Source organism: Tenrec ecaudatus, chromosome 14, assembly GCF_050624435.1.
Source record: "Tenrec ecaudatus isolate mTenEca1 chromosome 14, mTenEca1.hap1, whole genome shotgun sequence".
In the NCBI taxonomy this organism is placed as follows: domain Eukaryota; kingdom Metazoa; phylum Chordata; class Mammalia; order Afrosoricida; family Tenrecidae; genus Tenrec; species Tenrec ecaudatus.
Window position 1 is genome coordinate 118639228 of NC_134543.1, and position 23456 is coordinate 118662683.

The following is a 23456-nucleotide window of genomic DNA, read 5'->3' on the forward strand; positions in this document are numbered from 1 at the left end:
GCAGCTGGCAGTGACTCACTCACTGCCATCCAGTGGATGCCGACTCATAGGGACCCTGTAGGACAGGGTAAAACTGCCCTTGTGAGTTTTCCACACTCTGTGGGAGTAGAAAACCCTATTGTTCTCCCATGGAGTGGCTGGTGGTTTCGAACTGCTATCCTTTCGGATTGAAGCATAATCGCGGCACCACCAAGGACCAAAGGTAAAAAGGGTGATGATACCTTGCAGCAGCGGAGGTTCCCGAGCCCCGTCACCTGGCAGGTTCTCCAGCAGCCTGGTTTAGCCCGTGCACAGCAGGGGGTCTGTCCACTGTTCCAAGTGGCTGGGTGTTACCCCTGGGCTAAGACGGGAAGTGCAGGCGGCGAGCCACCAGCCGGGCGCATGGCTGGGTGCAGCTTTGAGACTGCAGCCCTGGCTGTGTTTGGGGTGCCGCCTGTGCTCATTTTCTCACAGGTGGGGCACACACACGCGCCCCCACTGATGTCCGCTGTTGCTGCCTTGTAGGGAGAAAAGCAGCAATTAGAGGAGGCCCTCATGCACGCCAGACAGGAAGGAAAAGAAGTCTCCACAGCTCACAGGAGCCTGGAAGGTGACCTACAGGATGCTCAGGTAAACCTCCGGGCTGTTGCCTTTACTCCTTCTGAAAGGAATTTCAGAGAAGCAAATTCATAGGAACTTTCCCAAAAAAGTTCCTCTCCTCCTGCTAGCTCCCTCTGACCTTTGGATTACCATATAGACCCCTGGGTCTCCGTCTCCACAGGGGTGAGTTTGCACCCACCTCTACCACCACTATCCCTGGAGGTGCTGGGCGGGGCAAATGGTTAAGGTACTTCAGTTGACAGTTGGAAGCTCAGCCCACCTAGAGCAGCAGTTCTCAAACTTTGGGGATCGAATGATCCTTTCACAGGGGCCGCCAGATTGGTAACCCTAGCACAATGACAGTTAGGAAGTAGCGATGAACATAACTGTATGGGTGGGGGGTCACCACCACATGAGAAACTGTATGACAGGGTCGTCACATTAGGAAGGTCGAGAACCACGGAGCTAAAGTCACCCTGTAAGAAAAGCCGGATAAAAAACCAACAACAACAAAAGAAAAGCCTGATCAACTGCTTCCAAAAGACTAGCCTGTGAGAACCCATGGAGCACAATGCGACTGGACACACATGAAGTTACCTTGAGCCAGGATTCGTCTGATAACCACTGGCTTAGGGGACATAGCTGAAAACTTGTAATTTTTTTTACTGCAGCCCACTAAGTTGGGGCTGCTACTGGTATTCAGTGGGAAGAAGCCAGAGGTTCTGCTAAATAGGCTAGTACAAACAGGGCAGTCCCGCTCCCCAACCACAAATGACAAAACTCACAATGCCAATAGTGCTGAGATTGAAAAATCCCTGCTCTCGACATTGAGGAGCTCACCACCTCTTGCTAGATAGGCTTTGAATTATGTGCGGAGGCAGGCAGAATTGGTCCCCAAGGCAGCATGGAGTCAGAAGCCAATTTCCCTTCTCCTCTGGGCAAAGGCATCACAGAGCATCCGTCTGTCCTTCAAGATGGCTCTGTAAGGCCAAGGAAGGAGTTTCCTTGAAATGAGATAGTTATCTCTCTTCAAAATCAGGTTGTTCTTGGAAAATTAGCTTTTCACATTTGAAGGTTAGAAAGGTTGTTTGAAGCGTGTTCTTTTTAAGCCTGCGTTGAAGTCATAGATTGACTTTGCATAGTGCCCTCTGTATGGTCCAGGCATGTCCTTCCTTCTACCTGTCCTGGAGGTTTGAAAGGCCTTTGAAATGCTAGCTCCCCTCAGGCAAGTTTCTGAGGAGACCAAGAAAGGCCAGTGTTTTCGAGGGCTTTGGAGAAGTTGTTAAAATATTCCATGGATAGCTACCTGTGAGGATGGGGGGGGGGGGAGGGAGAAGGGGGAGAGGGTTGAAGGGACATTAGAAGTAATCTGGCTGAGAAGCAGTGAGAGTACAGATAATTATCATATATACTTGAGTATAAGCTGACCCGAATATCAGCTGAGGCACCTAATTTTACCACAAAAACTGCATTAAAAATGTGCTGGAAAAAAACCTCAGCTTATACACGAGTGTATATGGTAATTGTGGCTCTTCTTTCAGTATGTGGGGGGAAAGGCTAGCCCCCACAACTAATCACGGATCCCGTAGGTGCAATTTGTACGGTTAATACAAATTATAATAAAGCCATCGAGAGCATGAGACATAGAGGAGAGACTGATATAATGGAGTCAGACACATTTTATGGTAGCATGCTCACCTCAGCTTTGCTTGGTGGTCCATGTGGAGGACAAGGGGAAAGGTAACAGGGGAGGAAGGACGGAAGAGGAGGGGGGAACCGAAGAGAGGTCAAGGGAGGAGCCCGAGAGCTCTTTATTGCTGACCCAGGCTCGTATACCTTTGGGGGAGTGCAAGCCCATGAATTACAGGTACATCACAGGAAGGGGTTGCACTATAGGGTATACAGCAATGAGAGGGGGACAATCTAAGGACATACACGCAATAGGAAGAGGAGGGATTGGGGGTATACATGTGACAAGAAGGGCAGATCCTAGATTTAGAATGACAGCCTAATTTACAAACCATTATCAGTAGGGTGTACACCCCAGCTGCAGGAACCAAGCTAATGGTCACAAGTCTTTAGGGAGAAGTAGTCCATTGTCCTGAACAGCAGGGAGTGGGCCCTACTTGTGGTGGGACCAGACAGTAGTCTGGCAACTGACTGCCTTCAGGGAGGATGTCTCTAAGCATCTGACCTCCTACCATGTGCTGGCAGAAAGCCTCTAATGTTTGGCATGTATTAGGGGGAGCCAAAGCTGGGGAAAGTCTCTTCATAATCCCACAAGTGTGCACCTTCATCTCCTCAGGAGACGTGCGGTGAGAGGAGGCCCACGCTCGCCTGGGCCTCTTTCCATGGCTGCATGCCTCATTTGATGGAGATTTTATCGTTTAAAAATAATGCGCAGTGTGAATTTGCCATCCAGACTGTTCAAGATGGGATGTCCACTAGAATGTTTCAACAAGCTGATGAAGCACTTACGTTTGGAAGCTAGCTAGTTGGCCAACAGGCTGGAAGAGATCCAAATGTGTGCCCATTCCAAAGAAAGGTGACCCAACGGAATGCTCACATTATAGAACACTATCATTCTCACATGCTGAAGATCACCCAACAGCAGTGGCAGCAGTACATTGACAGGGAGCTGCCAGAGGTTCCGGCTGAATTCCGAAGAGAACATGGAATGGGGGTATTGCTGATGTCAGACGAATCTTGGCTGAAAGCAGAGAATAGCAGAAAGGTGTTTACTTGTGTTTTCTATGCCACGGCATTTGACTGTGCGGATCGTAGCAAACTGTGGATAACTTGAGGCGGATGGGAATTCTAGAACACGTCATTGTGCTCATTCGGAACCTCTACGTGGATTACATGGATCAGGAGGCAGTTGTGTGAATGGAACAAGGGAAAACTGCATGGCTTAAAATCAGGAAATATGTACAAGGTTGAATCGTCTCACCATACTTACTCAGTCTGTATGCTGAGCCAATCCTCAAGAGAGGCTGGATTTTATGAAGAAGAATGTGTCGTCAGGATTGGAGGAAGGCTCATTAACAATGGGGGGATATGCAGATAACACAAGCTTGCTTTCTGAAAACAAGGAGGAATTTAGGATCTTGCTGATAAAGATCAGGCATTGCCACCTTCTGTAAGCCAGGAACTTACATCGTAATGTAAAGAAGACTGAAATCCTCGGGACTGGACCAGTAGGTAACATCATGATAAATGGGGAAGAGTTGAAGGTGTGAAGGATTTTGCCTTGTTTGGATCCACAGTCAGTCCTCACGGAAGCAGCAGTCGAGATCAGAAGATGGCGTATTAGACATTGGCGCTGGCCAGGCAGCAGGCCTGGAGTAGCGAGTCTGCGCTGTCCTCTGTGCGCAGCAGCGCCAGGAAGGAGCCGGCCGGAGCAGAGGGTGAAGTGCGAGTGTACAAACCACGTGGAGGTTGAGGAGAGTCAAGACTGGCTTTTCTGCCGACCCGAACCCCCTGGGATTGAAAGCAAGAGGAGAGGTCAGAGAAGTTGGTGGGAGCCACAGGGGTGGGTTGAGGTGGCTTCTGAAGCTCCCAGGGTAGGCCGTTGCGTGAGTCCTCCATCTTTGTTTTTTCTTTAAAGCGTTTCTGTGTTAGGTGATCCTGGGAGTTTTCTCTCATACAAGTCCACTGGTAGCAAACACTCTGCCCCTCTAGCCTTGTGTGTTCTCCTGTACCCTCAAACCAGAGCCCAAACCCACTTGCCATTTCATGGTGACCCCGTGGGGCAGAGTAGAAGTGCCCATAGAGTTTCCAGGGCTGTAAAGTTTATGGACAAGATGGTCACATCTTTCACTCACCGAGCAGCTGGGAGGTTCACACTGCTGGCATTTCGGTGAGCAGATAAGGGTGTAACTAGTAGGTCACCAGGGCGCCTTTCTCTCCCTCCCCTCACCCCCCTGCCCCCATCTCAAACCACCAAATTAAGCACCAACAGAAACCCCAGGGGTTGGCTGTGCCTCTGGTGTGTGCCCAGCTGTAGCTGTGGTGGGATACAGACCTGCCAATTGCCCCCGTGCGGAACATCTGATTTCCTTCCTCAAGGCCCTCCTCTTCTCCCCAGCTCTTTGTTGACCTTGGTTCCCTACAGGCTGCGAACTTCAGCAGCCGTGCTGTGCTGGCTGGCTGGCTCTCAAAGCACAGCCAGCCCCTCAGAGCAGCTGCTGGAAAGCCACCCCTGGGAGGTGGTTTGGCCTTGGGTCCCGTGGTGGGCAGAGGCGAGCAGATCCTGCACAAACCAGGAGCGCCCGAAGTCATCTGGGGATGTTTTCAGATGCTGAGTTAAGCATGGCAGAAACATAAATCCATTTGTAACGCAGCCTCTGCAGGGAAGAAGTCTTTACTGCTGTGACTGTGCTGACTCACACTGCCCTCGGCCCTGATAACAGTGTCTGATCAGGGTTTCCCAAGGTGGGAGATAACACCCCCTCTGGGGCAACTGGACAGATCCCTCACCTATATCCTGGATTATGGGCTATAGTACAGACGTTTTTAATTGCCTGGGAGTGGAGGGGTAATCCGAGTAATTCTTTTTTTTTTTTCCCCTGAAAAGGAGACCAAAGAAAACAAAACCAAATTCACCACCATTGAGTTGATGCCAATTCATAGCGACCCTATAGCACAGATTGGAACTGCCTGTGTGAGTTTATTCTAAGACTGTAACTGTTTATGGCCCTGGAAAGCACACTGTCTTTCTTCTGTGGAGTGACTAGTGGTTTCGAACTTCTGACCTTGCAGTTAAGCAGCCCCGTGCTTAACCAGTACACCCCGAGGGCTTCTAAGCAGGGGGCAATTTTGGAACCACTGCTGTAGATGATGCCACGCGCTCAGGGCATTCTCTCTTACTCTGTGTTGTGCCCTTTCTTGACATGTTCACACTGATGGCCCCAACTCTTGGATGTTTAAAGAAACCAGCTTTCCAAACGCATGTGAGGTTTTCCTTTGGAACTGCATCGTGTTTACATGTGAAAGACTCCTGTGGATGACTTGTCAACATAAGATACTGCAAAGGACCCCAGGGCGTTGGCTCACTCATGATGGGTGCATTTTATAGTCAGTATTAGTATTTGGTGCTGATTCTCCAAATGCCATCCACATGTACTTTTCCTGGCACGCCGCTCTTCCTTTTGATTCCATCTTATCTGGCCCCCAGTGGAGCCCTGGGGCTATGCGCCTGCCTTCTAACCAGCTGATCAGTGGTCCAAACCACTCAGCCATGTTGTGGGGAACGCGGTGGCAGGGCTGCTCTGAAGGGCAGTTGCCTGGCTGGCAATAGGTTTGGGTTGTATTTCAGTCACCAAGCTCTTCAGTGTGTGTGGGCGCCCAGGTTACTTTTCCTCGGTGGCTGAGCCCATCCTGATGGGTTCTGGTCATGACACCTGCTTCCCCCCAAGTGGGACATTTTTCTCATCTAGGGTTGTTTCCAGCTGTTTCAAGAACCATTTGTGTAGCACATTAAGTTCTAGAAGGTTAAGTGTAATACTGAATGCTGTAGGATACCAACGGCCAAGTTGGTTTAAGCCCATTGTTGGGGTCTTGACTGACTCCTGGTGACCCACGTGTGCAAGTAGAACTGTGCTTAGCTGGGTTCCCAGTGGCTGGTCTGTGAAAGCAGAGGGCCAGCGCTTGTCCCGAGGCACTCTGCTTAGCAGCAGGGTGGTTAGTGGCTCCTTTGTACTACCTAGGGACCCCTGTCTGAATTTTTGAGCAGGAAAATTCGATTTACAGACACTCCCCTGACTTGCCACCACTAGCTCCCTGGGCTGTTGTCAGTATTTCTGTAAGACAATTTTTGTCTTTCCCTTTGTTCTCTTGCACAGTTTGGTTAAGTCGACACTCCTTTCCAGTCCGTGTCTTTCAGAACCAGCAATATCCTTGTGTCTCTGTGATGGCTTTAATTTGAGCTTTGTCCATGTCACTGATGTCCCCAATCAGATGGCTCTGTGGGGTGGTTATGAAATCCCCTCTGCCAGTACAGGTGTTCTTGACACAATGGATGTGTTTATGGATTGTGATAAGAGCTGTATGAGCCCCCAATAAAATGAGTTAAAAAGAAAAAAAAATAAATCCCCTCTGGCACTTGCTCCTGTGGCTGAACTGGTAGGTAGATGACAGTGCCATCTTCTTTTGCCACCTACAGAGAGCTCTGAGTCGGGTGACCCAGGAGCAGAAGCAATTGTCCGAGAAGCTAAAAGCTGAGACCGAGCAGAAGGAGCAACTAAAGAGGATGAAGAACGAGATGGAGAATGAGCGATGGCACCTTGACAAGACCATCGAGAAACTTCAGAAGGAGGTAAGCGGTGTCGGGTGTCACCTTGTGTGGACGCACAAGCCCCCTTCGAGGGTGTGTAGGAAGCACACGGCTGCGTCTAAACCCAGTCCTAGGAGTGCATGTCAAAGATTTCCAGATCCCTTGAAATGGCTCGTTGGATTGGTTGAGAATCCCAGATTCTGGGCCCAACTCCACTGAGCAAGGAACACAAAGAACCGATGATGCACTGCCACTGGAGTTTGGCAAGAAGTACATCGGGACGGCCGCAAAAACGAGCACATCTGTCTTGAAGAAGTACAGCCAGGCTGTTCCTTAAAAATGAAGATGGGAAGACATCATCTCACTTTCTGGATGATGTGCTCCCAGGAAGGACTGGTCACTGGGGAGGAAGGGACGGCATGCCTGGGAAAGGTAGAGCAGCAGCAGCAGCAGCAGCAAAAAAAAAAAAAAAAAAGCTGATGGCTCTTTGTGAGCTGGATTGGCAAGAACGGCCCCCAACCCTGCACTGGCTGTGAGGATGGTGCAGGACCGGGCGTGTTTCCTGCTGGGGTACATAGGGTGGACGCCTAAGCAGAAGTCCAGATAAAACGCTGGGTTGTTTTCATTCTGACACACCCCTACCAGGAAGGGACTATGATTTCAGTCTTTCTAATGAGGATGCACCGAGGTCCACGGATGCCCCGGTCTCATAGCCCCAAAAGAAAACCGAACCCTAAACTCTCCTCCATCGAGTCTAAACAGACTCCACGCGACACTATCGGATAGGGTAGGACCGCCCCGGTGGGTTTCCAAGATTGTGACTCTTCATGGGCGCTGAAAGTCTCACTTTCCTCCCGAGGAGCAGTTGGTGATGCCGGACTGCTGGCCTTGAGGTTAGCAGCCAACATGTTACCCCTGACGGCCCCGGTCTAGAAGCTGGAAGTAGAAAGCACAGATCACTAGCCCTGACCCTGTGCCTAGCTCCAGAGACGGTGATCTCAGCCCTCCAGCCTGTGTCCAGGCAGAGGCGCTCAGAGGTCGGCAGCCGTGGCCAGGTGCTCTGTACAATCTGTAGAAGACGGGGAGAGCAGGAGCTGTGTTCCGGGTTTACATGGAGCCCCAACCCCTCTCCCTGCCCCAGGTGGAGGATCCGAGTGTGGGCTCATGGCTGTGCCACTTCTTCCAGATGGCCGACATTGTTGAAGCCTCCCGCACGTCCACGCTGGAGCTCCAGAACCAGCTGGATGAGTACAAGGAGAACAATCGCCGGGAGCTGGCAGAAGTGCAAAGGCAGCTGAAGGAGAAGACCCTGGAGGCCGAGAAGTCCCGTGTGACGGCCTTGAAGATGCAGGAGGAGGTGATGGCGTGGCCAGATGAGTGCTTGGGTTTCCTGAGCGTGAATGTGCTTTCAGAGTCCTTAAACACTCTCCTGGGAGGGACTGGATACTAGCGTCTCAAGATAGCTTTTGGTTAATTCTTCACCTTTAAGACTCTGCATGGTTCTATGGCAGGGGTGTCATTGAAGGGCAATCGGCACAACTTTGGGTTGACCATTTTCTTTGATTTGTCCAATATTTCCTGCCTAATGAGGTTAGCCCCAAAGACATCATTTGCCCCAAACCAAAGATAAATGGGAGGTGACAGGGAAGCTGGGCCCATGGGAACGGGGAACCCAGGGAGAGGCCGAGCAGAGTACTGGCATGTTGTGGGGATTGCAGCCACTGTTCTGGAACGATGTGTGTCAGTTAGCGATGATTTACTAAAGCAGTGTGCTCTCTAACCTTCACTGAAAGCACAGCACAATGCCCGCTCCAAACGGTTTAGCCCCCACTTAGAGAGTCCAGCTGTGTCCAAAAGATTGATCGGCACTTACTGCTCTCATCTTAGAACAGAGATTGCAGTAACCAACTTTTTTTGCTATTCATTTTTTACGAGAGACTTTTAGAGGGGTGGGGAGTGGTGGTCAAAGAACTTCACAGTAACAGTAATGGGGACAAGTAGACTTCCTCAAGATTGTATGAATACTTGAAATCATTGAAGCATCTCTGCGTTTTATATTTGGGAATATTAGAGTAAACTAACTCAAAGGTCGAAAACAAAGCCCAGTAGCCATTGAGTTGACGCTGGCTCCTGGTAAACCCACGTGTATGGGGGGCGATGTGTGTGTGTGTGTGTGTGTGTGTGTGTGTGTGTGTGTGTGTTACTGTCTGGCAGTTTGGAAGTCAGCTGCCAGGTGCTTCTTCTGAGGGGTCTCTGAGTGGAGGGGACCCTGCGAAGCTTTTCTGGAGTAGCTGAGCACAGTCACGGTTTGCACACTACTGGAGACCATCCACGTAGCAGGACCCTTACATCTTGACGCCGTACAGAACTGAGAAAAACTAAGGGAGTGATTTGATTTGATGGCTGAAAGTTGTAAAATGCAGCAGGCACAGTGTACCTCGATGTCCAGGATTGCTCTTACTAGCTCGGTGACCTTGAGCAGCTTATGCCAATATTCTTACCCATTTCTATATCAAAGGCGCATGAAATGTGAATCATTTTAAAAATACACGAGATTATTTAGCAGAAAGTCTGTACATCTTGAGCACACAATGTGGGCTTCCTTTCTTCAATTCCAAGGCTCATGTGCATGCACACACAGTTTTCCCCCACCATGCAGACAGTGCCAAGAGCACTAAGATTCCACAGGAAAACAACTTCTCTTTACAAAACAAACTTGTTATGTCTTTGATGATCAAAGCAAAGGCAACCGTGAGTCAGTACTGCCCTGTGTGGACAAACAATGGCGCGTTACCACAGGCCTCTGGGACGCTTCTGAAAAGACCCTGAGAGCATAGCCCTCGACTCAGGGCCACGGGGGGCAGGACTCAAAGTAGCAGCTGGAATTGGCACACTCATATCACAGTTCTCTTTGACATTAAAGAGAAAAAGAACCGTTCTGTTATCAAAGGCATGGAGGGATTCAGGTCCTTGCCAGATCACCAGTAAGCACCTGGTCTTCTGTTTAGATTTTAAAAAGCAATCACAGTGAGCCCATGCAAAGTACTTCTGGTATGCCGCCACATCCCAGACCTGTGGGCTGGAAAGGGCCTTAGCCATCCTCCAGTTAAAGTCAACTGAAGTCCAGAGTCTGCAAAGGGGGGGGGGGTGCTAAGGAAAGAGCCGTAATTTCCCAAAGGATCTTCTTTAATGAAAACAAAGATGGCTTTTCCAGACTTTCTAGGTTGTTCCCAAAGGCGTTGCCCTGTAAGAATCAGTTTCCCTTTGAATAGCACCCTGGAGCAAGCTGCGGAAACCATGGCCAAGGTCTCTCTGGATCTCTGAGAAACTCACAAGGCCTGATCACCACCCTGTGTTTGACTTAGCTGAATTCGAGAGCTCCGCCAATTTCCCCCCATTTCCACCCCCTCACCCCACAAAGCTATCAGGGTTCCACCCTAAGTCCTGTAGCATTATTTTAGTAAAAACAAATAGACATTTTTAAGTTTCCCAACTGGCTTCGCTAAGCCTAACCTCTCGGGTTTCCAAAGAAAGACTAAAACTTTTTTGTGAAAATCACCCCTAAAAGTGATTTCTGAGTGTATCTTGCCCTCCCTCCCTTCCGTCTCGCCTCTGAAGGGGGACTGCTCCCCATGTTCCTAGAACTGTACTTCTGTCCACTGCCTGATTACCATGTCTAGATGTCGCTCTGAGTAGCATCCGCCAGCAACACCAACAGCAAACCTAGCAGGAGGGCGGAATGATGGAGCAGAGGAGACATCCTTGGTGTGGCTGAATCTGTTCACACTGGTGTTTAAGGACGACTGCCCACCAGGAGCCTGGCTTGGCGGGGTTTCTGGGTAGATGCAAAGCTGTTAGTTCAGTGCCACCTTGTGGATGAAGAACACCAGCACTTTAAATCGTGACGGGTTACATTTGCTTCTACAGAGCAGTGGCTTCTACCTACCGTGTATACTTAAGTTGTTTGGTTTCATGCCTGCAGCTTGCTTTAGGGTCATTAATTTAGTTTATCCCCTGAATTTTAAATGTCTTTTGATTTAAATGCTGATGCACACGGGAAGTAAATTATACTCTGGAAGTCCACATTTAGTTCATAGGCTTTCAAGTCATCCTGGTAAGAAATACGTTTATATTTTGGTTCAGTAATCTGTAAATCCATACAAATAATAGATGTTTCATAAATATTTGCATATATTCTTTTCCCCCCTGCTCTATTTAATGAAAAGGCTGCCCAACATATCTGCTTTATAGAATTTAGAACCCAATAGATTGTAGCTTGCAGTTGGGAAACAGGTGGGGCTTGCTCGAGGGCAGGGCTGGGGTCCACTGGATCATCTTTGTCCAGGGCCACCCCAGAGACTCTGCTGGGATCTTACCCAGGAAACCATCTCTTTCTCCTTTCTCGCTGCAGATGCGCCTGATGGAGGAGGCGTTACGAGACTACCAGAGAGCCCAGGACGAGGCTGTCACAGAAAGACAGCTGCTAGAGCAGATGCTGAGGGACCTGGAGTGTGAACTGGAGGCCAAGAGTCACCTCAAAGATGACCGCGGCAGGCTTGTCAAGCAGATGGAGGTTTGGGAACCAGTGAAGCAAGAGCTGGGAGCAGGGGAGGGCGAGTGGGGCCCTGTTAGACTTCTCTGCTCACGTCTCTGTCACCGGGAGTTTTCCAATGGCTCTTTGTAGACTACCCTCTCAGACTTAACTCTAACCCAGGTATTTGTAATCGCATCTCTCGATTGGGGAAAATGTCTAAGTTACAGACTCATTGGACTTCAGAGCCAAAGGGGAGTGGAATTAATGTAGTCCAGTGTCTTCATTTTCTTGAGAAGGAGACTGAGCTGAGTCCCAATGAAGGTTACACTCACACTCATTGCCACCGAGTCGGTGCCAACCCAGCGCGACCCTATGAGACAGGGTAGAACAGCCCTGTGGGCTCGAGACTGTTACTCTTTACAGGAGTTGAAAATTCCATCTATGTCCTTGTGGGGGCCGGTGGTTTTGGACTGCTGACTTTGTGGATTGTAGTCCAATGTGCAACCATTATGCCACCAGGGAGCTTAGCTAGCTTTAAACAAAGGCACTAGGTTGCTCCTGGTTGGCTTGTTGCTCTGCAGTTGCTTCCAACCCCAAAGCAGACAACACTGCCGCACATTTTTTGTTGTCGTTATTAACTGCTTCCGGGTGAACCCACCCTTGCGGTGCCCTCATGCACAGTGGGATGAAATGCTGCCTAGTTCTGTGTCATCCCCATGGTTGGGTGTGGGCCAGACTATTGGTGATGCCCCGATGGTTTTCACTGGCAGAGTTTGGGGAGCCAATTGGCAGACCTTTCTCCCTCTGCAGTCTCTTACTTAGGCTGGCCGCTCCTGTGAAACATGGTCAGCATGCTAGCAACACGCGTCTCCACTAACAGACAGGTGGTAGCTATACCCAAGTCGACCTTGGACCTCCCACACGGAAGGCACAGACTCTCCCGTTGAGTGACCACTGGCCCTGCTGTATAGCTCGAGAGTGGAACAGCTATGCCTGGGGCCCAAACTGCCCAACTCCTGGAGGCACCAGTACCCACTTGGCATAGCACACACTCCATTCTTTCCGTTTCAGGTCCTTTTTCTCTCTCAGAGATTACCTAGTTTTGCCAAAGCTGGTGGCAATTGATGGCCCCATGCATTTTCATAGGGACTGTACGCAGTCCAAGACAGTATAGCTATTTCAAGTGTTCAGTGAAGTGACTAGGAGTCACCTATTGGCAAGCTGAAGACATCACACGTTAGAAAAAGGTTAAAGCAGTACTGGCCAAATGAAGTAGGAACGGCCCATTGGTAGTGATTGGAAGAGCCTTTCATCAGTCCACCTGAACTTTACAGAAATCCTCAAGAAATAAGCAGCCTCAACAAAAGAAAGGGCTGCGTGCATTCTCCCCTCCCTCCTCCATACAGTGAGGCTGAGAGTGAGAGAGTCTGACACGCGTCCTACCTAGGGGAAGAGTGAGACACTGTCCCGGCTTTGATCAGCGGCAGTGCTTGTGGTGTAAGGCCAAGGAGAGAGCGCGAATGTAGTCAGTGGAGCTCCCGCTTCAGCTCTGCAGATAAATAGCAGGGACTCTTTAACCCTCGGGGGCTTCGTTGAAGGTTCTATCCAGGGAGCGATGTTGCAGCAGGAGCAGTTGTATTAGACGGCCCCTTTTAGAGGCTAGAATAATCGGGTTACCGCGTTCTTCCTTTGCAGGGCTGCTGCACACTTTTCAGTTTCTTCTGGTCATTTTAATTGTAAGGCAAGCTAAGGTCAACCCAGTGAACGAGTACCTGCTTATTCTAGGGCTCAGGCACCATGGTTCAGAGCAAGCTAAAAGCCTCCTCAGGCATGGAGTTAAGAAGCCCGTGTCCTGGAAGCCACCCCGAGCCCTCCTGCCGGCTTCCGTAGGGGACAGTTTAGGCAGAGCTGCCCCGTGGTGCAGATTGCGTTCTTAGGCCTGTGAGGAAGCGGACTCTGACGGTGTCCTTTGGCTGACTTAGCCCCAGAGCAGGGGCACGGCCAAGCTGCATTCACTTCTCCGCGGTGGTGTAGGTGCTTCCCGCCAATGACGAAAAGGAATAGTTCCCAAGCCGCCGCCCTGTGAAGTACACCTGAGGGATGCGTCTTCCGAGAGGGGCTCTGGTGGCGCAGTGGTTAAAGTTGCTCGGTTGGTAGTCAGAGGTTGAAACCCTCTAGCGCTCTGTGTGAGAAAGACGAGGCAGCCTGCCCCCGCCCCCAGGGCAGCTCTCCTCTGTTCCCCAGGGTCTCAGTGGGTGGTGACTGACTCGTGGCAGCAGGTGGGCCCTCCCACGGTAAGGCAGCGGCCATGCTAACTGTGCCTCACCTGACCCTTTGTCAACACGTACGTTCATTTCAGACGGACACTCTATGTAAATGCGCGCACTCAGGTGGCTGATGGTTGTACAAAGCTAGTCTGAGATGTGTTTTTATTAAAACTCGATGATGGTAAGTTAGCAGCCAGCAAGGAAGATGCCGTTAGAAATCTGTGATGATTGGTTGCAGCAGCCTTGGCCCTTAGTGTGTGCTAAAGGAGCCCGGGGGCACAGTGGGTGTGTTCCTGGCTGCTAACCATAGGTCAGCGGTTCCAATCTACCAGTCTCTCCATGGACAAGAGACCTGGTGGTCTGCTCCCATGAGCATGACAGCCGAGGAAACCCTGTGGGGAATTTCTGCTCTGTCCGGGAGGTTCACTGTGAACGAATTTGCAAGCAGCGACCACAGCCCTGTGCTCATGTGATGTAGGCTGTGGGGCACAGAGCTCACAGCGTGCCCTCGAGAAAGAGGAAGGCGCTTAAGACTATGCTCGGGCAAGCCTGAGCGCAGGGAGGGAAAGCCTCTTCCCGGAGGGACTCGAGAGAGAACCAGGCCGCGGACACGAGCGCACCCCACCTTGGTCTTTTAACAGGTGACTACCTGGCTTGGGCAGTCGTGCTTGCACTGTGGAGTCCTAGCGGGGACAGATTCAAGGGGACATCTTTAATGTTTAGGTTAACATTTGGGTAACACCTTTTCTTCTTTTTTATATTTCCTAAACCTGGGATACATATTATTATTTTTACAGGATCTAAAGTGGACAAAAATGTACATTTTAAAGTCTCTGCTTTGGGCAGCGTAGGAAGGAGACCTATCTGCTTCCTAAGCCCTCCGATAGTTGGCTTTCTCTTGCTCTTGGGGCTGTCTGTGCACAAGTCAGGCTCTGCTCCTCATCCGGGTCATCACAAGTTATATGTCTGCTTTTTTTGACTTCTTTCTTAGGACAAAGTCTCTCAGCTGGAAGTGGAATTGGAAGAAGAAAGAAACAACTCGGATTTGCTGTCTGACAGGATCTCTCGGAGCAGAGAACAGGTGAGCGCTAGAGTTGAACAATGGATGGATTGTCCCAAGGGAAACAGGAAGCGTGGACGTTAAGCCTGAGGCTTCATCCGGAGGAGGGAGACAGTCTGTGCTGCATGGAGAATGACGGCTGACGGAGCAGCCTGCACCTTGGGCAGCCAGTGGGACAGGAGGTGTGAGAACTAAGAGAGACATCGTTCCTGAGAGGGAGTGAAGCCCAGCCTGGCCTCCAGCCCCCTGCCCCGCTGGCACGTCCAGGGAGGCACTGACCGCATTCCTCCGGAGGGTCAGCCGCTTGTCCATCCAAGCTGCTGCAGATAAAAATCCGGACCTTTACATTTGGACCCTCACAAGTTCTTTAACAACAGAACGAAACTTCTTGGCAGTTAGGTGATGGTTTCCTGAGCAGATCGTCAGTTTCACGTTCAGCAGGTCATCCATATCTTGTTTCCCGCCACTCATTGCAGCCTCCTGGCTGCCCCTCACGTACGCTCCCTGCCGCCTGCTTCCGCTCGTCTTCCTTCCCTAGCCCTCTGTGCTTTGCCCTCCGATAGAAATGCTGCCCTGTGGATCGGAAACGGCTGACGGTAGGTTCCTGTTGAGGTGTGCCCTTTCTAACGCCACTCGCGGTGTCAAGGCCATTGTGCTAGGAGGTCCTGCCAGTTTGGGTCAGTAGCCACATTGCAGGATCTGCTCAGCATCCGCCATGAGAACAGAGGACCATGACTGGGTGTGCGTGCATGTCACCCTGCACACACCGACCTGGCAGTGAGAGCAGATTTCCAGCCCTCTGTTAAAGGAAACCAATAGGGGGTGTGGGAGGTGGGCCCACCATGAAGAGAGTGATCACTTGGAGAGCTGCTCCCGGAATGGCACTGGGACCCTCCCTCCTCTTTCCTATCAACCAAGCACTGGGTCAAGGGCAGCAGAACTGTCCTCCGTGGTGTGGACACGGTTGAAAACGTTTCCACTGAGGCCAGCCCAGGGAAGGGGTCAGAGAAACTGGCTGTTCTCCTGGGAAGACCGTGGGGCTGTCGCTTCTGTGAAGGCTCCTAGGCCAGCCCTAGGGCAGCCACAGCCTCTACCTGTGAGCCTGACAATGTTGGTTAAAGCTGTCCTGGAGCCATGGCTTACTGCTTCTGAGTGTCAGGAGTCAGACTCGTGAAAGAAGGCCCAGCTTAATGAGATTTGGTCTCTGGCAGGCTGGCACTCAGGCGTGCTGCTGCTGGTTAACCAGGGAGCTGAGCTTCCAGGGAGGGCATGCTCTTGGCCAAGGAGGCCTGGTTGGCCCAGACCTGTGGAAAGATGAATCATTCAGCCCAGGCAGCTAGCCGGTAGAGGCAGAAAATTCCAACGTAGGGAAACTTTGATCTTCCTAGGGGTGTAGTGCGGCTGCCTCGTTGCTTGGGCAGCTGTAGGATCCATCCCAGTGCCGTCTCCTAAAGCCACTGTCCGGGAACTTCTAAGCCCCAGTGGTCGTCAGCTCACACCTGCTCCTCAGTGCAGCCCCGCAGTGAGACTGGAGACAAGTCTTCTTTGCAGTGAGCGAAGGAGCAAAGTGAAGTCTGCTTTCCTCCTCCTCGGACTCCTTCGCCTAGTTTCAAAACGGCCTCATTTTTTATCAGCTACTCAAAAACAAAACAAAAAACCGCGGAGCACAGGTGGTTCAGAAGAAGCGTCCTTTCTTGCGATTGGGAAGCGTTCTTTGGAGCCGCCAGCGGTATAAGCTGAGTGACCCCGACAAGCCAACCATCAGCACAAGTGACGGGTAAACGTTGTTATTAGCAGCCCTAAATATCGCTGCCTTGTCATGAGCCCGCTGGCCACGGACACGAAACCCCCTGGCACCCCCGAGACGCTCCGGGTTGAGTGTCCCTTCACTCTGGCTGTCAGAAGCTGTTGCCTTCAGCTCCCGTTCCCTTTTTAAGTTGACTGGAAAGTTTTTGTTCAGCCTGTTGAATGTAATATCAGGATAAACATACTGAGCTCAGAACTGTTTCCCTAGCCTATTCTTCCCTCCTTAGTCCAAGTCACGCCATAGGCTTTTTTTTTTTTTTGGTGGGGGGGGGGCTTGTATTATGGACTCTGGTTAAAAAAAATCTAAGTCGGGATATTCCCAGATCATTGGGTCCAGGCATCAGTGTATTTGGAAAATAGCTAAAAACACCTGCACCGAAAATATTGGGTTTGTCGTGAAGCTATCTTCTTTTCTTAAAACTTTTAACCAGTGTTTCGCATTTCTGTGTGAAAATATGCACAGCAAAGCAGAGACCAGTTCCACATGTACACAGTACACATGTGCTCAAGTGTGGGGCCACCCTCGTGATCCCCCTCGTCAACAGAAGTGAGCAAACACTCCCCCACCTCGCTGCCCGGAAATCCCTGTTCAGTCTTTGTTTCCAGTATCTGATGTGCTTGACTGCTGGTGTTGCCAAAGACCATTGACTGAACCGTGGACTTCCAGAAGAATGCACACGTCTGTCTTGGAGAAAGTACAGCAAGGAAGAAGCCAGAATGCTTCTTAGAAGGGAGGACGATGACCCTCTGTCCTAAGTTGTGGATGGGTTACCAGCAGGGATCGGTTCCTGAAGAACAGGACCATGTGTGGTAAAGGAGGAGGTCCGCCCCCGCACCCCCCCCTAAAAAAGGAGGAAGACCATCCACTAGATGAACCGACAGAGTGACTGCAGAAACGGGCTCACACATGGGAGCGGTGACAAGGCTGACCCAGGACCAGAGTGTCCCAGCCTGCTGTACTAGTCGCGGTGCATTGGGACTGACTCGGTAGCGTCCCACAGCAACAGCACATTGGCTAGTTTCATAGAAGTCCCATCTTGGGGTCCCGGTCCTTGGGCAGCTGACTGCTTTCAGCACAGTGTTTTCGGGGTTTGGCCAGGTTGTTTGTAGCATGCCTCAGAACGTCACTTCTCTTTCTGGTGACAGACAGGCTTGTGTTCACATTCGTGCCTGCATTTCTGGGATGTAGACCTAGGGTTGGGGTTACCTGTTCCTACGAGTCTAGTAGTTCCACAGTCATCTTCTTGTTGACACTGGTTTCCACCGTGGCTGTAATGTTTTCCATTCCCATCAGGAACGGATGTGGGCTCCTAGCAGCCATCTTTCTGGACAGCAAGTTCACGGACCCCGTTTCCCATCTAAGGCTCTATTTCAGTGGTTCTCAACCTGGGGGTCACGACCCATCTGGAGATTGAATGACCTTTTCAGAGGGCCACCTGATTCATAACAGTAGCGAAAATACAATTATGAAGTAGCAATGAAAGTAACTTTACAGTTGGGGGTCACCACCACATGAGGAACTGTGTTAAAGGATTGCGGCACTAGGAAGGTTGAGAACCACTGTTCTACTTGGTAGATGTGTAGATTGATCTTAGTCAAGACTATCCTTGTTTTACAATCATTTTTGTTAACTAAAGCTTTCAACATTTAGTATATATTGAGAAGCAAGAAGGCCATCCTATTTGCCTCTTATCTTGGCTTTCCAAAGTCTCAAAGAAAAATTGCTCCCTGGTCAGAGTGTGATGGCAGGATAGTTACTACTACTCCCTTTGGTCTAGTTCATCCTGCTTCTCTGTATTAATGGCCTTCTGAGAGGATGTGGGGTGCTGCAAGTCATGCCTGGCGGGTTTTCTTCTGAGAGTCACCGTCTGTCTGCTCGCGGCTCTGGGTGCTGGGGAACTCTGAAAGAAGCAGTGGAGACGTCTAGGGATGTGACCCTCCTGTGGGCCCCTCCGCCCGGGGAGGCCCAGTCCCTGGTGGGTCCAGACTTTCTGGGCAGTTGTACCGAGGGAGCATGAGTTTGGCCGGTTGCTGCTGCTGGAAGCTGCAGGGTGTGTGCTGACTGGCCTTCACTGGCCTTTAGCCTGGGCCTGCGGCACTCCCAGCACACACCCTGTCTGCAGGAGCACTGAGTGCCGCGTAGTGCCTGTGCCCACCAGGCTCTAACAGAGCAGCCGTGCTCGCCGTCCTGCCGTCACGGAGCCTGGCACGAGCTGATCCCCACGGCCATCAAGTCAGTTCTAACGCACAGCAACCCTGCAGGAGAGGAGAACTAACTGCCCCATGGGTTTCTGAGACTGCGGCTCTTTGCGGGAGTAGAAAGCCAAGTCTTTCTCCTGAGGAGTGGCTGGTGGGTTCAAACTGCTGACCTTGTGGTTAGCAGCTCAACACGGAACCAGGACCCCTCGAGGGCTCCAAAGAGTTGATAGTGTTTTATAAACGAACAAGCCCACCCCATCCTCCAGCTCCCACAGATACACGCTCCCTCTCACCTGGAGGAAGCGGGTCGTTTTGCAGTCTTGCCTTGATAAAGGGGGCACTCTTACAGGTCAGGGCCCTGGCTTCCCCAGAAGGAACCTGAGACGGCCCTCAGATGCAGCAGAAGGTGCTTCCCTGTTTCACAGGCTGCCTCCAGGGCCCCAGGAGGCTGGCCCATTCCTGTCCCTTTTAGAAACCAGGAGACTGACCTGAGAAGTAAGGTGCCCGAGGTCATGGGCAAGTGAACAGCAGGGCCGGGAAGAGAACCCAGGCCACTGCTGCTTGTCTGTGTAATTGCTTCCCGTCTCAGGAAAATTTTAACCATGTTCCAGCTGAAGTCCCCGACCTCTGCCCTTGGGCTGTGAACAGAACGATTTCCCCCAGGAGGCATGTGGGCTGGCCCCATGGCCTGACATGCAGGTGACCTGTGTACGTGGAATGCCGCCTGCCAGAAAGCACGTTTGGAGCGGGGCTATGAGCCCGCATTCATTACCCTCGGACGCTGTGCTCACACGGCAGTTACAGGACCTGACCCGGCACCCTTTGTGACGCGATCAACCAGGGCTCTGGCGCTGGGCCCAGTGATGGGAGCGGTGGCCTCCAGCAAGGTTTTCGGAACTCTGCCTGCTGACCCTGCGCATTTTATCCCCCACGAAACACAAGGATGCCTGAAGGAGACTGGCGTTCAAGTCCCCGTCAACCTGAGTGCTGCACTGGCACCCCGCGTGGTGGTCTCTTCACTTAGCTGGACCCCAGAGATGGGCAGATGAAGTAGTGGGCAGTGAATGAGGCTCAGCCAGAGCCCCTCATGTTCCATGTTATAGCGGCTCAGAGCCCCAGCCCCCTCTTCTGTAAAATTGTTAACGCACATGACTGAGAAGCTAACCAAAGCCACATTCTCACCGTAGCATCGATTCTGGCTCACAGCAACCCTACAGGACAGGTAGAACCATCCCTGTGTGTTTCCGAGACGATTCCCTGCTTGTGGGAGCACAGCGTCTCATCTTTCTCCACACGGTGACTGCTGACTTTTCCCTTGGCAGCCCAGCTTGTCACTCACTGTGCCACCAGGGCTATGGAGTGCTTCCTTTGACCACACAGTGGTCTGCAGGCAGAGTGCTGGTCGCCGAGACCCCAAGCCCTGGCCCCGCCCCTCCCTTTAGCTTCTGTACCGTTCCATGCTTGGGTCATCCCCACGGCACCGTTCGTGCTGGGACAGTAAGGTGAGGAACAAACGTAAGCCTGCACAATAGGAGGGAAGGAGTCCTGGTGGTACAGTGGGTTCTGCACCGGGCTACTAATCACAGGGTCAGCAGTTCGAGACCACTGGCTGCATCGAGAGAGAAAGATGAGGCTTTCTACTCCTGTCAAGATTTACCATCTTGGAAACTCACAGGGATAATTTTCCTGTCAGGTAGCTAGGAGTTGGCACTGACTCTGGCAGGGAGTTTGGAGTTTGGTTTCCAGAGGATTCGATGGTGGTATTCTTAGACATGGGGTCTCTGTTCGTGCTCTCTAGCACGTGGGTAGGGGGTGGGTGAACTTTTAATAATTAGGGTGCGTGTACAGGTGCTTGTACAACTCAAAAGTATACATGGAGGGTTGAGGCTTACAAATGCTCCCGGGCCTTGTGTGTGCTTTCTTGGGACTGCCAGGCTGCCTTGCCACAAACAGGGAACCTGACACAGAAAGATGTTCTCGTGCGGTTCTAGAGGCCAGTAGTCTGTATTCCGAGAGTCAGCAGGGTGGTGCTCACACCAGAGGCTCTGGGGGAGAGCTCTTCATGGCTTACCGCTTCTGGTAGCCACAAGACTCTGCCACTGCCCTTACACGACTGTCTGTCCCATGTGTCTATGTCTCTCGGCGTCCCTTCTCTTTTTATAAAAGCACCAGTCCTTTTGGATTAGGGACACCCTACTCCTTCTGACCTCATAATCACATCTTTAAGGACTCCATTTCCAAATACGGCCTCCTTCTCTGGAAGGACCGTGAGGTCTTCAACGTGTCTTGCTGCACAGTGGCCTGGTTTCCAGGGACTCAGTACTGAATTCCTACTCCAGTTGAACTTGGGTTGGTACGGGCCTCATTCTTAAGCAAGAAAGCAGAATTTTGTTGGAAGGGCTCTTGAGTTCCCTTGGCTTCTTCCTGCTGCCCTCTGCTGGACAGCAGCAGGAGTTCTGGGAGCAAGGAGTGCCGCTGACACAGACAGGCAGTGGGGAAAGGAGAATGCCCACAGGCAGGTGGTCGGACTTCTTTCCCGATGCTGCCCAGCCAGGCTTCTTTCCTGCTAGCACCAGGCGTCCAGTCCAGTGGCCCTCAAGCGGATTCCAGCTCAGGGTGACTCCCTGTGCGTCAGCGTAGAGCCGTACTTGATAGATTAGGCAAGGGCTGATTTTACAAAGCAGGTTTCCCGGCCTTTCTTCTGAGGTGCTTCTTGGTGGACTCTCACCCCTGACCCTTCCTGTAGCAGCAGAGTGCAACCGCCCATCTTCTGAGCCTTGGGATCGGTAAGCTTCCTGAGCTTCCTGGCTCTGCTGACTCCTGCTTCCAGCTTAAGGAGGGCGAAGCCTAGCAGCATCCAGGAGATGCATGCCCTGGGCGCCCTTTCTGAAACGTGTGTGTGTAACACAACCATTAAAAGCTCAGGAGACCACTAGTTACTTCTATTAATTCATTGGGTAGCTTGTGGACAAGTAGACTAACTTGTCCAGGTTTTCCTGATCCTTTCTCCGTTTTGGCATCGAACAGTCCCATGAGTTTGCCCTGGGCAAACTCAGACGGGGGCCAAGTGGAGCCTCTCCCAGCCTCGGTGTTCGCAGTGGACATAGCATTACTCGTGGGGAGGGGAGGTGGGAAGAGGAGAGCTCATCGGGGTGCTACGCAGGGTGGGCTGCGGCTGTTCTGGTTATTTTCAGCCATCCCTTTGCAATCGTCAGGAGACGAAGAATGACTAAGACAGGGCTCAGCCCCCCAGAGGAGATGACTCCCAGGCCCCGTTGGCCAGCCCCCTTCTTGAGCCGGGATTCACTTGATTGTCGGACTTCACTGCACACAGGAAATCTGACCTCTGTGTGCTATGCTGTGCTTGTGTTGTAGATGGAGCAGATGAGGATCGAACTGCTTCAGGAGAAAGCTGTGAGGCAAGACTTGGAATGTGACAAGATTTCCCTGGAGAGACAGGTGAGGGCAGTGGACCCCTGAGCTCCTCCCCTCGCCCTCTGCTTTGGATTAGAGCCTTTGTGTTGGGGCGTGCAGCTCACCTGAGGTGGAGGCCTTTCTAAGCAGGCTATTCCAAATTTTATGAAGCTGGCTTAGAAGTTTGGCATCTGAGGAGGCAGGGAATTGTCAGTACTGCCTCATAGTTCCCAAAGTGAGTTGCAGGGGATGAAAAAGAAACCTGTGTTTTGACATCAAACACAGGCATTTCCAAGAAAGCTCAATTGAATCGCTTCCTTTGCTTATTACTCATGTAAATTCCTCCCCAAATAAGATAGGTGAAGGCACCCATTTCTCCTGCCCCATCCCCGCCCTCAGTGGGTTTGTAAAAGGAAACCCCAAACTGAGTGATAGGACACCCACTGGGTTTCTTTGGAGTCGGCTGACATGCCAAAGACTGTGCAGGCTTACAGGGGAGCAGGCTCTGCTGTCTTCTCCAGCCTGCTAGAGGCTGAGCGCCAGGCCCTTCCCTGGAAACACCACTAGATACCCCCATGGTTCATGGGCCATGTGTGCATGTGTGGAAAGCAGCATCTTGAAGCATCTACCAAACACCTGCCTCCCCAATGCTCCACTCTGCGCAGAGTACACAGGTGCATGGCAAAGACACCACTCCTCACATTCTTCCTGTTTGCTTCCAGAACAAGGACTTAAAGAGCCGGATCATCCACCTGGAAGGTTCCTACAGGTCCAGCAAAGAGGGGCTGGTGGCACAGATGGAGACGAGGATCTCGGAGCTGGAGGACCGCCTGGAGAGCGAGGAGAGGTGAGCCCAGCCCACCAGTGCCCCAGCAGGCAGTGCGAGCCCAGGGCACCACCAAACCACCCAGAACCTGCCACACTGGTGTCTTCATTGCCCAGTCTCTTCAGCCAGGCGAAGCACAACCTTGCTGTCATTGTTGCCATTTTATAGGTGGGAAAACTGAGACCCTGAAAAAAAGATGACTTAAGGCAGCCTGGCTGAAGATGGGTGTAACTGGGCCTCTCCTCTAAGTCCACAGCTTTTCTGCTGTGCTTGCAGACAACCTAGAGCTAGCTTGTTGTCCAGTGACGGCATCTGGCTGTAGAGGTGAGGGGCCTGACTATGCCCGTGGCCACATGTATCCCAACAGAGGCCAGATGGCCGATTTAAACGGTTTGGGAAGGGGTGTGTTGGGGCGCGGGAGGAATTTGGGATCAGATGACATTTCTAGCCCCCCTCAGTTCTCTGTAAAACCAAAGCCACCGACATCACTGCTGGTG

The 23456-nt window shown here is 51.6% G+C and overlaps 1 protein-coding gene across 6 annotated transcripts in view; it reads left to right on the forward strand.

The window, feature by feature from the left end:
- Positions 1-23456, forward strand: part of CGNL1 (cingulin like 1) — a 182350-nt gene that overhangs the window by 153257 nt on the left and 5637 nt on the right. For 3 of the 6 annotated variants that reach the window (XM_075531011.1, XM_075531013.1, XM_075531012.1), the window contains exons 10-17: positions 505-609; positions 5156-5242; positions 6743-6895; positions 7995-8210; positions 11265-11426; positions 14646-14735; positions 22095-22178; positions 22856-22980. In XM_075531011.1, coding sequence (XP_075387126.1) covers positions 505-609; positions 5156-5242; positions 6743-6895; positions 7995-8210; positions 11265-11426; positions 14646-14735; positions 22095-22178; positions 22856-22980 — 1022 coding nt within the window. The remainder of the gene's footprint in view (positions 1-504; positions 610-5155; positions 5243-6742; positions 6896-7994; positions 8211-11264; positions 11427-14645; positions 14736-22094; positions 22179-22855; positions 22981-23456) is intronic. The other 3 variants (XM_075531014.1, XM_075531015.1, XM_075531016.1) reach the window with 3 other exon arrangements.